Source organism: Oncorhynchus gorbuscha, linkage group LG07 (assembly GCF_021184085.1).
Source record: "Oncorhynchus gorbuscha isolate QuinsamMale2020 ecotype Even-year linkage group LG07, OgorEven_v1.0, whole genome shotgun sequence".
NCBI classification, from domain to species: Eukaryota; Metazoa; Chordata; class Actinopteri; order Salmoniformes; family Salmonidae; genus Oncorhynchus; species Oncorhynchus gorbuscha.
In genome coordinates, this window is record NC_060179.1 from 69,869,460 (window position 1) to 69,884,355 (window position 14,896).

Consider the following 14,896-nt stretch of genomic DNA (forward strand, 5'->3'; position numbering starts at 1 on the left):
TTAAGTTAATCTTTAAGAATATTCATTGTTTTTTAAAAACAGTGTATCCCTTTTGAATCTGGCACCCAAAGAGTTTTTGTTACTACAAACTTTTCAGTTGAGCACGCCAATTCTTCATTCTATGTACTGTATAATGTGACAGTACCTAGATATCCATTGCCGTCCATGTCCACATTGCCAGATATTGATTGGCCGAACATCTGGAAGGCGGGGTTTACACTCCGTCCAGACAGCCTCTGCAATGAATTATATAAACGTGAGAATACACACACACACACACACACACACACGCACGCACGCACGCACGCACGCACGCACGCACGCACGCACGCACGCAAGTACACACACACACACACAGACTGATCTGACAGATTAACATTAGCGAACACATTACTGTAGCAGGAGGGATCAGCATCACATTGTCTCACAACAGTCAAGCATGTTTTTGCTACCTCTACTAAAACAGACCACTGTGTCCGTTACTGCTACCATAACAGACAACTGTGTCTGTTACTGCTACCATAACAGACCACTGTCTGAGCTTTAATCTACCAACAACACTGAGCAAGGCTACGGTTTGAGAGGGAAGTGCACTTTTACATTTCACCTCATCCTGTATCTCAGTAAATAGAAATGATGAACTACTGTGACTGTTTCAAATGGGACCCTATGCAGTGCACTACTTTTGACCTGGGACCTATTGGCTCTGGTCAAAAGTAGTGCACTATATATGGGTGCCATTTGGGACTCACACTCTATAATATTGTTTCATTGGGCTAATATCCATTGTGGGGATCTTTTGGTCTGGCTTCCAAGCTATTGAAAACACACTCCTGTGTGTGTGTATGTGTGTGTATTGTGTGTGTGTTCGTATTAGATGAGTGGAAAATCTCTTCCCAGGATAACATTACCACCTGGGTCTTTATGACACGTTAGTCAGAGGATGCTTCCCAAATGGAACCCTATTCCCTATTTAGTGCACATAGGGCTCTGGTCAAAAACATTGTACTATAGGGAATAGGGTGTTATTTGAGATGCAGACAGAGAGTAATAGTGCTGCTGTGTCAACACAGATGGAGCTGTGATGTTATCCTTGTTGCTAACACAATGCAATGTGTGTATGTGTGTTTGGTTTCATTATCCTTGTGGGGACCAGAAGTCCTCACAAGGATAGTAAAACAAGGAATATTAAGAACATTTTGCCGGTCCCCACAAGAGGAAATACTATTTTAGGTTTAGGGGTTAGGTTTAAGAGTTAGGGTTAGGATTACGGTTAGTGGTTTAGCGTTAAGATTAGGGTTAGTGGTTTGGGGTTAAAGGTTAGGTTAAGGGTTAGGGAAAATAGGATTGTAAATGGGAATCAACTGTTTGTAAAACAAACGTGTGTGTGTGTGTGGACAAAACTAGAAATTAAAAACAGATGAAGATGATATTGTATGTTGTTGGTCTTAAACAAAGGGGACATAATGTCTCAATTGGTTTAAGATGAATTGTCTCTTGACTTTCTAGTATCTCTTCCTCCAAAAGAGCCTATGATGGTGGCATATTATCTACCCAAGACCTGTGCTGACTACTTGTTGTGTCTAACCATTGAAAGTGTCTTTACCATAGAATATTTGTTGACGATTCCTGTGGCATCGCCATGGTAAATATAGACTGCTCCACCGTAGTCATCTTCTTTGGGTGCTCCTATGGCCACATCTAGAGAGAGATGGGGAGAGAGAGAGAGAGAGAGAGAGAGAGAGAGAGAGAGAGAGAGAGAGAGAGAGAGAGAGAGAGAGAGAGAGAGAGAGAGAGAGAGAGAGAGAGAGAGAGAGAGAGAGAGAGAGAGAGAGAGAGAATAGGACAGAGGCAGAGAGACAAAGACAAACACACAGCGAGAAAGAGTTCAGAATTACTCGTCTACAGAAAATTAACAAGAAAGTTAAGAACCAACAAGACTGGATTCCAACTGCTGTTCAAGAAGTTGCTTTGTGTGTGTCAGGACCATAGAAATTAAATGAATAGAAACAGTGTTGTCATGCACCCTAAAAATCTGAGGAGGCACAAAGTATGTGAGGATCGCTAGGGGGTGACCTGAATGGGTTAGGCCCCCCATCCGTAAGTTGGAGAATTTCACATTTTTCAAACACCTGAAACCAGAAATGGTTTTCCCTGACCTCAACCCCATCGAACACCTATGGGATGAATTGGAACACCGACTACGAGTCACGCCTAATCACCCAACATCAGTGCCCGACCTCACTAATGCTCGTGGCTGAATGGAACCAAGTCTCCAAAGCAACGTTCTAACATCTAGTGGAAAGCCTTCCCAGAAGAGTGGAGGCTGTTATAGCAGCAAAGAGGGGACCAACTCCATATGAATGCCCATTATTTTGGAATGAGATGTTCGACAAGTAGGTGTCCACATACGTTTGGTCATCTCGTATACCATAAAAAAATATTTGGGGTGTGGATCAGAGAACCGGTCAGTATCTGGTGTGACCTCCATTTGCCTCATGCAGCGCGCGACACATCTCCTTGGCAAAAAGTTGATCAAGCTGTTTATTCTGGCCTGTGGAATGTTGTCCCATACCTCACCAAGAATGGTAGAGATACTCTGAATGATCAGTTATGAAAAGCCAACTGACATTTACTCCTGAGGTCCTGACCTGTTGCACCCTCTACAACCACTGTGATTACTCTTATTTGACCCTGCTGGTCATCTATGAACATTTGAACATCTTGGCCATGTTCTATTATAATCTCCATCCGACACAGCCAGAAGAGGACTGGCCACCCCTCATAGTCTGGTTCCTCCCTAGCTTTCTTCCTAGGTTCCTGCCTTTCTATGGAGTTTTTCCAATCCACTGTGCTTCTACACCTGCATTGCTTGCTGTTTGGGGTTTTAGGCTGGGTTTCCGTTCAACACTTTGTAACATCAGCTGATGTAAGAAGGGCTTTAGAAATACATTTGATTGATTGATTTATGTCTGCTGGATATTGGTGGGAACTGGAACACGCTGTCGTACACGTTAATACAGAGCATCCCAAACAGGCTAGATGTATCCAGGTCTGGTGAGAACTGGGACATTTTCAGCTTCCAGGAATTGTGTACAGATCCTTGCAACATGGGGCAGTGCATTATCATGTTGAAACATGAGATGATGGCGGCGGAGGAATGGCACGACAATGGGCCTCAGGATCTCGTCATGGTATCTCTGTGCATTCAAATTGCCATCGATAAAATGCAAGTGTTCTTTGTCCATAACTTATAACCCCACTGCCACACACATTACCATACACGCTGTCAGCCATCTGCCCGATACAGTTGAAACCGGGATTAATCTGTGAAAAGCACACTTCTCCAGCATGCCAGTGGCCATCGAAGGTGAGCATTTGCCCACTGAAGTCGGTTACGATGCCAAACTGCAGTCAGGTCAAAACCCTGGTGAGGACAACAAGCACGCAGATCAGCTTCCCTGAGACGGTTTCTGACAGTTTGTGCAGAAATTCTTCGGTTGTGCAAACCCACAGTTTCATCAGCTGTCTGGGTGGCTGGTCTCAGACAATCCCTCAGATGAAGAAACCAGATGTGGAGGTCCTGGGCTGGTGTGGTTACACATGGTCTGCAGATGTGAAGCAGGTTAGACGTACTGCCAAATTCTCTAAAACGATGTTGGAGGTGGCTTATGATAGAGAAATTAAATTCTCTGGCAACAGCTCTGAAGGACATTCCTGCAGTCAGCATGCCAATTACACGCTCCCTAAATCTTGAGACATCTGTAGCATTGTGTTGTGTGACAAAACTGCACATTTTAGAGTATTACGATGGCGCCGGAGGGGAGGTCTGCCGTCTTTCCGGCTCTTAACCAACCATGCTATATTGTTTGTTTTTTCGCTTTGTTCGTAACTTGAATTTTACATAATGTTGCTGCTACCATCTCTTATGACTGAAAAGAGCTTCTGGACATCAGAACTGCGATTGCTCACCTCAAACTGGACAAAGAGTTCTTCTTCAATGAGTTGGATGGGAGGGATATACTACTACAGACACCCGACCATGCCCCGATCCCCGTGACTCGCTGGAGTAGGAAACTGAGATTTTGTGGAAAAAGATCAGGGTGCCTTGTGAGAATCAGGTGACGAGTGGCTAATCTGCCCTTGCCTTCTGTCCAGCTAGCTAATGTTCAATCACTGGAAAATAAATGGGATGAGCTGAAAGCACATATATCTTACCAACGGTACATTAAAAACTGTAATATTTTATGTTTCAACAAGTGAAGGCTGAACGACGACATTAAGAACATACAGCTGGCGGGATATACACTCCATTGGCAGGTCATAACAGCAACCTCTGGTAAGACACAGGGTGGGGGCCTATGCATATACAGTTGAAGTCAGAAGTTTACATACACTTATGTTGGAGTCATTAAAACTAGTTTTTTCAACCATTTCACAAATTTCTTGTTAACAAACTATAGTTTTGGCAAGTCGGTTAGGACATGTACTTTGAGCATGACACAAGTAATTTTTCCAACAATTGTTTACAGACAGATTATTTCACTTATAATCCACTGTATCGCAATTCCAGTGGGTCAGAAGTTAACATACACTAATTTGACTGTGCCTTTAAACAGCTTGGAAAATTCCAGAAAATAATGTCATGGCTTTAGTAGCTTCTGATAGGCTAATTGACATAATGTGAGTCAATTGAAGGTGTACCTGTGGATGTATTTCAAGGCCTACCTTCAAACTCAGTGCCTCTTTGCTTGACATAATGGGAAACTCAAAAGAAATCAGCCAAGACCTCAGAAAAACAATTGTAGACTTCTACATGTCTGGTTCATCTTTGATACAATTATCCAAACGCCTGAAGGTACCACATTCATCTGTACAAACAATAGTATGCAAGTATAAACACCATGGGACCACGCAGCCGTCACACCGCTCAGAAAGGAGATGCATTCTGTCTCCTAGAGATGAATGTACTTTGGTGTGAAAAGTGCAAATCAATCCAAATCAATCATATATCGACACAACCTGAAAGGGCACTCAGCAAGGAAGAAGCCACTGCTCCAAAAACGCCATAAAAAAGCCAGAATACAGTTTGCAACTGCACATGGTGACAAAGATCGTACTTTTGGAGAAATGTCCTCTGGTCTGATGAAACTAAATTAGAACTGTTTGGCCATAATAACCATCGTTATGTTTGGAGGAAAAAGGGGGAGGCTTGCAAGCCAAATAACACCATCCCAACCGTGAAGCAGCATCATGTTGTGGGGGTGCTTTGCTGAAGCAGGGACTGGTGCACTTCACAAAATAGATGGCTTCATGAAGGAGGAAAATTATGTGGATATATTGAAGCAACATCTCAAGACATCCATCAGGAAGTTAAAGCAGATGCTAAACTACAGGACTGCTTTGCTAGCACAGACTGGAATATGTTCCATGATTCTTCCGATGGCATTGAGGAGTACACCACATCAGTCACTGGCTTTATCAATAAGTGCATCGAGGACATCGTCCACACAGTGACTACGTATATACCCCAACCAGAAGCCATGGATTACAGGCAACATTCGCACTGAGCTAAAGTGTAGAGATGCCGCTTTCAAGGAGTGGGACTAATCTGGAAGCTTATAAGAAATCCCGCTATGCCCTACGACGAACCATCAAACAGGCAAAGCGCCAATACAGGACTAAGATTGAATCGTACTTCACCTTCTCTGACGCTCATCTGATTTGGCAGGGCTTGCAAACTATTAGAACTACAAAGGGAAGCACAGCCGAGAGCTGCCCAGTGACACGAGCCTACCAGACGAGCTAAATAACTTCTATGCTCGCTTCAAGGCAAGTACAACAACATGCATGAGAGCATGTCTTCAAGAGAGCGAGAGTTGTACCCCTTCTGAAAAAACCTACACTCGATCCCTCCGATGTCAACAACTACAGACCAGTATCCCTTCTTTCTTTTCTCTCCAAAACTCTTGAACGTGCCGTCCTTGGCCAGCTCTCCCGCCATCTCTCTCAGAATGATCTTCTTGATCCAAATCAGTCAGGTTTCAAGACTAGTCATTCAACTGAGACTGCTCTTCTCTGTATCACGGAGGCGCTCCGCACCGCTAAAGCTAACTCTCTCTCCTCTGCTCTCATCCTTCTAGACCTATCGGCTGCCTTCGATACTGTGAACCATCAGATCCTCCTCTCCACCCTCTCCGAGTTGGGCATCTCCGGCGCGGCCCACGCTTGGATTGTGTCCTACCTGACAGGTCGCTCCTACCAGGTGGCGTGACGAGAATCTGTCTCCTCACCACGCGCTCTCGCCACTGGTGTCCCCCAGGGCTCTGTTCTAGGCCCTCTCCTATTCTCACTATACACCAAGTCACTTGGCTCTGTCATAACCTCACATGGTCTCTCCTATCATTGCTATGCAGACGACACACAATTAATCTTCTCCTTTCCCCCTTCTGATGACCAGGTGGCGAATCGCATCTCTGCATGTCTGGCAGACATATCAGTGTGGATGACGGATCACCACCTCAAGCTCCGTCGGCAAGACGGAGCTGCTCTTCCTCCCGGGGAAGGACTGCCCGTTCCATGATCTCGCCATCACGGTTGACAACTCCATTGTGTCCTCATCCCAGAGCGCTAAGAACCTTGGCGTGATCCTGGACAACACCCTGTCGTTCTCAACTAACATCAAGGCGGTGGCCCGTTCCTGTAGGTTCATGCTCTACAACATCCGCAGAGTACGACCCTGCCTCACACAAGAAGCGGCGCAGGTCCTAATCCAGGCACTTGTCATCTCCCGTCTGGATTACTGCAACTCGCTGTTGGCTGGGCTCCCTGCCTGTGCCATTAAACCCCTACAACTCATCCAGAACGCCGCAGACCGTCTGGTGTTCAACCTTCCCAAGTTCTCTCACGTCACCCCGCTCCTCCGCTCTCTCCACTGGCTTCCAGTTGAAGCTCGCATCCACTACAAGACCATGGTGCTTGCCTACGGAGCTGTGAGGGGAACGGCACCTCAGTACCTCCAGGCTCTGATCAGGCCCTACACCCAAACAAGGGCACTGCGTTCATCCACCTCTGGCCTGCTCGCCTCCCTACCACTGAGGAAGTACAGTTCCCGCTCAGCCCAGTCAAAACTGTTCGCTGCTCTGGCCCCCCAATGGTGGAACAAACTCCCTCACGACGCCAGGACAGCGGAGTCAATCACCACCTTCCGGAGACACCTGAAACCCCACCTCTTTAAGGAATACCTAGGATAGGATAAGTAATCCTTTTCACCCCCCCCTCCCCTTTAAGATTTAGATGCACTATTGTAAAGTGACTGTTCCACTGGATGTCATAAGGTGAATGCACCAATTTGTAAGTCGCTCTGGATAAGAGCGTCTGCTAAATGACTTAAATGTAAATGTAAATGTAGAGCATCAGCTGTTCCGGACGACTGAGTGATCACGCTCTCCGCAGCCAATGTGAGTAAGACCTTCAAACAGGTCAACATTCACAAGGCCGCAGGGCCCGATGGATTACCAGGACGTGTACTCCGAGCATGCGCTGACCAACTGGCAAGTGTCTTCACTGACATTTTCAACCTCTCCCTGTCTGAGTCTGTAATACCAACATGTTTCAAGCAGACCACCATAGTCCCTGTGGCCAAAAACACTAAGGTTACATGCCTAAATTATTACCAACCCGTAGCACTCACGTCTGTAGCCATGAAATGCTTTGATAGGCTGGTCATGGCTCACATCAACACCATTATCCCAGAAACCCTAAACCAGTGGTTCCCAAATTTTGTATAGTCCCATACCCCTTCAAACATTCAACCTCCAGTTGCGTACACCCTCTAGCACCAGCGTCAGCACACTCTCAGATGTAGTTTTTTTGCCATCATTGTAAGCCTGCCACACACAGACACCCACTATACAATACATTTATTAAACATAAGAACGAGTGTGAGTTTTTGTCACAACCCGGCTCAGGGGAAATGACAAAGAGCTCTTATAGGACCAGGGCACAAATATTCATATAATAATAATCAATCATTTTGCTCTTTATTTAGCCATCTTACATATAAAGGGTGTGCTTGAAAGGATGCACATAACTTTGCAATGTTGGGTGGTGATGGGTGGTGTTGGAGAGAGTCTCAGTCTTAAATCATGTTCCACACGCAGTCTTTGCCTGTATTAGTTTTAATGCTAGTGAGGGCCGAGAATCCACTCTCACATAGGTAAGTGGTTGCAAAGGAAATCAGTGTCTTAACAGTGCAATTAGCCAAGGCAGGACACTGAGCACAGCCCTATCCAGAAATCTGGGAGTGGCTTCTGATTAAATAAAATCTTCACAGAACTGCTTGTTGCAATTTCGATGAGGGTCTCTTGTTCAGATATATCGGTAAGTGGACTGAAGGCAGGGCACGAAAGGGATAACAAATCCAGTTGTTTGTGTCATTCGTTTCGGGAAAGTACCTGCGTAATTGAATAGCCAACTTACTAAGGTGTTTCGCTATATCACATTTGAAATTGTCCGTAAGCTTGAGTTTATTTGCACACAACAAACCAGACAATGATGGAAAGACCTCTGTGTTGTCCTTGCTAATCAAGGCAGAGAAGAGCTCCAACTTCTTAATCATATCCTCAATTTTGTCCCGCACATTGAATATAGTTGCAGAGAGTCCCTGTAATCCTAGATGTAGATAATTCCGGCGAGAAAAAACATCACCCAGATAGGCCTGTCATGTGAGAAACTTGTCATGATGCAAGCCGTCAGACAAGTGAAAATTATGGTTTATGGTTTATTATGGGATACTTCCGGCGCCGACTGAGATGGCCGCCTCGCTTCGCGTTCCTAGGAAACTATGCAGTTTTTTGTTTTTTTACGTGTTATTTCTTACATTAGTACCCCAGGTCATCTTAGGTTTCATTACATACAGTCGAGAAGAACTACTGAATATAAGATCAGCGTCAACTCACCATCAGTACGACCAAGAATATGTTTTCCGTGACGCGGATCCTGTGTTCTGCCTTACAAACAGGACAACGGAATGGATCGCATGCAGCGACCCAAGGAAACGACTCCGAAAAAGAGGGAAACGCGGCGGTGTTCTGGTCAGACTCCGAAAAAGGGCACATCGCGCACCACTTCCCAGTATTCTTCTTGCCAATGTCCAGTCTCTCGACAACAAGGTTGATGAAATCCGAGCAAGGGTGGCATTCCAGAGGGACATCAGAGACTGCAACGTTCTTTGCTTTACGGAGACATGGCTTACTGGGAAAACGCTATCCAGGGCGGTGCAGCCAACGGGTTTCTCCACGCATCGCGCCGACAGAAACAAACATCTCTCTGGTAAGAAGAGTGGCGGGGGCGTATGCCTCATGACTAACGGGACATGGTGTGATGAAGGAAACATACAGGAACTCAGATCCTTCTGTTCACCTGATTTAGAATTCATCACAATCAAATGTAGACCGCATTATCTTCCAAGAGAATTCTCTTCGATTATAATCACAGCCGTATATATCCCCCCCCCCAAGCAGACACATCGATGGCTCTGAACGAACTTTATTTAACTCTTTGCAAACTGGAAAACATTTATCCGGAGGCTGCATTCATTGTAGCTGGGGATTTTAACAAAGCCAATCTGAAAACAAGACTCCCTAAATTTTATCAGCATATCGATTGCGCAACCAGGGGTGGTAAAACCTTGGATCATTGTTACTCTAACTTCCGCGACGCATATAAGGCCCTGCCCCGCCCCCCCTTTCGGGAAAGCTGACCACGACTCCATTTTGCTGATCCCTGCCTACAGGCAGAAATTAAAACAAGAGGCTCCCACGCTGAGGTCTGTCCAACGCTGGTCAGACCAAGCTGACTCTACACTCCAAGACTGCTTCCATCACGTGGACTGGGACATGTTTCGTATTGCGTCAGATGGGAATATTGACGAATACGCTGATTCGGTGTGCGAGTTCATTAGAACGTGTAATGAACTGTTGAGTTGTAATGTCAGTGTAATGTCAGTTGAGTTGACTCAACAAATCACAGCACAAATTGAAGGGTACGCTTCCTGCTTTTAATTCCTGGCATGGGTACACTCAAAATGGCTGCCAGTCCACCCATTATGCCATCATTGACATGAATGAAGACGTCCATTCTATTCATTCTATTTCTATGGTCAGGACCCCTGAGTCTTTTTGCTTTTTGCAGGGCTGTGCTTCGGAAACATGTTGTTACAGTCTCTTAATAGACATTTAAGTGTTGTCAGTCCCCATAAACCCCAGTGTGAAACCTCTGTAAGAGTGGAAACAGAATCATAAAACTGAAGGCAAAAGGATGAACATAAAGTCTGCATCCCAAATGGGCCCTGGTCAAAAGTTGTACACTATGCAGTGAAGAGGGTGGCATTTGATGCGCAGGCAACGTCCCTTAATCCCCCCTCACAACCAAAGCTGGAAAATACACTTTCCCCTTTAAAACAAAAATAGTTATTCAGTGATAGCATGCATAAGAAAAAAGTGAATGTTTTAAAACAATCATAACATGGATAAGGAAATCTTCAAGGTTTACAATGTGGTTTAACAACATAGGCTACTAAGTACCTCATCCTGTATCTCTTACATTATCAAATGTGGGGAATTGAAAGCAGAAACCTACAGAATGTTATTCCAATTTTCTGAACATTGAATGTAAATGCTGGGTGCTAAAGATGTTATAACTAATTTCCTCTCTTTATACCTTTATTTACCTAGGCAAGTCAGTTAAGAACAAATGCTTATTTACAATGACGGCCTAGACCTGCCAAACCTGGACGACGCTGGGCCAATTGTGCACCGCCCTACGGGACTCCCAATCACGGCCGGTTGTGATATAGCCTGGATTCGAACCAGGGTGTCTGTAGTGACTACTCAAGTACTGAGATACAGTGCCTAAAACCGCTGTGCCCCTTGGGAGCCCCATAGGGCAGTGCACAAGATCCCACTCTCCACAAAATAATCAAAACAGAATGTCCCTGAGAGAAAAGCTTTTGGGGGTTTTATAGCATACGTATTACAACCATCCAACGTTTGCTTATGTCACAATGTTTAACATTGTGGAAGAAAAACTAGACCAATTCTCATAAATCTAATATGTGTCATCCAGAAGTTTTGTATGCATACAACAATAGTGCTAAATAGTGATTTGAGGAGGGTTAACATTTTTATATAAGCATACATTCTATGCTTGAAAACACAGTGACTTAGTTGAGAGACACTTACCTTGGTACCCATCGTCATCAATGTCTCCGATTGCAGTGATGCACTCTCCAAAGTGTGCATTGTAGGCATCATCTCCATTTAAGAGTTCAGCCTGCTCCATCACCCCCTGCAAGTATAGTCAAACGGGAATGGTTATGATGTGACACAACCCATTACTTTAAAGGGGAAGGGTTATGACGTGACACAACCCTTTACTTTAAAGGAAAATGGTTATAACGTGACACAAGACATTACAGAGGAATGTTTAGGATGTGACACAACCTATTACATTAATGGGGAATAGTTATGACGTGACACAACCCATTACAGGGGAAGGGTTATTGCGTAACACAACCCATAACTTTAAAGGGGAATGGTTATTGTGTGATATAGCCATTACTATAAAATGGGAGCAGTTACGGCATGACACAACCCTTCACTTTAAAGTAGAATGGTTATAACTTACTACTAACTAAAATACATCCTGCTTTTTACTATAACAGTTGAGGAACTGTCTCTATCGGCTATAGATGGCTGCGTTCCCCTTCCTTTAGTTACTTGACTTTCATGAACAACTCAAACACACAGTAACAACCTCCAAGACGAGCTGGTTCTAAGATCCTAATGATAACTCATAAATAGAACCGGATCAAACACTCTATATGGAGGTCATAATATACACCCTCATCCCCCCTGACCAACCACCATACTGTCATGTTTGCCTTAAGTAACCATCTGTATTATGTAACCATACCAAACGTGACATATCACACTAATTTGAGTGGATTTACGTTTACATCTAGTCTATGAGACCAGGCTGTATAGGCAGCCATGTTTCTATATGGTGGGTTATATACAGGCTGACTGGAGGGCTAGAATATACTGTACATCTCCAATGTTTTTCACAAATCTCATTTAGAGAATTCCTCGTTGGAGGATTCTCTACCTGGTCACTCCCTTCTGAATGTTCTACAACTTCTGGAAGATCTGGGACATTTCAGAAAGTTCACATCATTTTCCAACTCTATTCCCACTCACATTGCCCTTGCTGAGGTAGACAGAGACCTGTCCCTCGTCCCGTAGTGTGCTGTGCATGGGCGCTCCAACCAGCAGGTCCGACAGGCCATCCCGGTTCAGGTCAACTGCACACAATGAGGAGCCAAAGTAAGAGCCCATCTGGAAAATAACCAAGCACAGCCACAGAGCCACACAGACAGGTAGCATTGGGTCAGTGAAAATACATAACGCTGTGTTCACCTGGTGTATAATGTATAGAGATATACATGTATTCTATTCTATGCACACAATTTGGAGCCAAGGTAAGAGCACATCTGGAAAATAACCAAGCACAGCCAGAGGCACACAGACAGACACACCACTACAGCCACAGAGCCACACAGACAGGCACACCACGACAGCCACAGAGCCACACAGATAGGCACACCACTACAGCCACAGAGCCACACAGACAGGCACACCACTACAGCCACAGAGCCACACAGACAGACACACCACTACAGCCACAGAGCCACACAGACAGGCACACCACGACAGCCACAGAGCCACACAGATAGGCACACCACTACAGCCACAGAGCCACACAGACAGGCACACCACTACAGCCACAGAGCCACACAGACAGACACACCACTACAGCCACAGAGCCACACAGACAGGCACACCACTACAGCCACAGAGCCACACAGACAGGCACACCACTACAGCCACAGAGCCACACAGATAGGCACACCACTACAGCCACAGAGCCACACAGACAGACACACCACTACAGCCACAGAGCCACACAGACAGGCACACCACTATAGCCACAGAGCCACACAGACAGGCACACCACTACAGCCACAAAGCCACACAGACAGGCACACCACTACAGCCACAGAGCCACACAGACAGACACACCACTACAGCCACAGAGCCACACAGACAGGCACACCACTACAGCCACAGAGCCACACAGACAGGCACACCACTACAGCCACAGAACCACACAGACAGGCACACCACTACAGTCACAGAGCCACACAGACAGGCACACCACTACAGCCACAGAGCCACACAGACAGGCACACCACTACAGTCACAGAGCCACACAGACAGGCACACCACTACAGACACAGAGCCACACACACCACTAGTCAGATCAGTCTTTTCATCGAAACATGATTATTGATGTTGATCTAGTGTAATGTATTTGTGTCATGTGAATTGTGTGAATGTATTTAAGTGTATATTTATTGTCTTAATTATTAGCCACAACTGAAGGTCCATCTAGGAAAAAAATTATATCCTATTCTGTCCTATTCTATTAGTTTCATTCTGTTCTGTCTTATAATATTTATATTCTATTCTACTCATTGCCAATGAGGACTGCTTTTTCGATTGCCCTCAAGATAGACAGACACTTCCTTTTTATTTTCATCATTCTCTCCCTCCACAATCTGACTGGATTAATTTTCCCTTTCATATCTCTACCAATATTAAAGGAATATTTACAAAACATAGGGTCTTAATCTACAAAGATTGAGTTATTATTTACTCTTAAAACCATGTGAATTGCCCTCCCTAGCTGTCTGGTTCGTGGTCAGACTAGGGATGTGTCCCAAATGGCACCCTTTTCTCTATATAGTGTACTATTTTTGACCAGAGCCCAATGGGTGCAATTTGGGATGCAAGCCTAGAGCGCTCTAAACACTTTACATAAACCACATAAACAGTGTGGTGCTTCTGAGAAAACCATTAACTAACAGTCTGCCATGCTTCACCTGCACCAGCTACAGTATGTGTACTCTACTACACATGGGGCATGGTTTCCCAGACCCTGATTAAGTCTAGAGACTCTCCATTGAGTATGATCACTCAAGTGTAGGCCTATGTCATTTCTGATAACAAAGAATACTAACAGATGGTAGAAGTGAACAGTGATCACCACTGACACACTAAAGAAACAACATGTCACTGTCATGTAGTAATGGTTAAACAGCGTAGTAGATCGCTGTGGTCCATATTTCAGACACATACCATTTTCCCTGAGGCTTGAAAGATCTTCACCAAAGACCCACCATCTATTCTGAAAATGTAAACCTGGAGGGAAAGGAGGATACAGTGTTAAAATACAGTGTTAACAAAGATATGATACTCCTCCTAAATCAACCAATCAAATCCTGTACATACTTTTCCTCCTCCACTGTGTTGTGGAGCTCCTGCAGCCACATCTATGAAGTTAGGAGAGGAGAAGTGTCCAGCAGTCACAGCATAGCCTAGAGAGAAAAAGAGAAACAGTCAGACTTTTCATGAAATAGTGGTTAGTCACAGCACAGCCTAGAGAGAAAGACAGAAACAGTCAGACATTACATTAAATAGTGGTTAGTCACAGCACAGCCCAGAGAGACAGACAGAAACAGTCAGAGTTGTCAATACAATCAAATAAATGAGGTACAGGTAGTCAACTATTTTACTCGTGCTCTTAGAGGGTCTACACCAGGTTAGTGTAGTGTAAAGTGTACTGTCATTTAAAAAGGGCTTTGTGAATACATTTGATTGATGATTTATAAATTGATTGGGCTATTTATTTATTTATTGATTAATTAATCAACTGATTGAAAGACCGACTGACAGACAGATTGATCGATTGCATAAGTGATTAATCAATTAAA

At 44.6% G+C, this 14,896-nt stretch overlaps 1 protein-coding gene across 1 annotated transcript in view; it reads right to left on the bottom strand.

The window, feature by feature from the left end:
* Window positions 1-14,896, bottom strand: part of itga9 (integrin, alpha 9) — a 150,185-nt gene that overhangs the window by 91,874 nt on the left and 43,415 nt on the right. The window contains exons 7-12 of the mRNA XM_046357366.1: window positions 14,415-14,500; window positions 14,262-14,324; window positions 12,261-12,398; window positions 11,244-11,349; window positions 1,607-1,701; window positions 146-236 (exon numbers count right to left, since the gene is read on the bottom strand). Coding sequence (XP_046213322.1) covers window positions 146-236; window positions 1,607-1,701; window positions 11,244-11,349; window positions 12,261-12,398; window positions 14,262-14,324; window positions 14,415-14,500 — 579 coding nt within the window. The remainder of the gene's footprint in view (window positions 1-145; window positions 237-1,606; window positions 1,702-11,243; window positions 11,350-12,260; window positions 12,399-14,261; window positions 14,325-14,414; window positions 14,501-14,896) is intronic.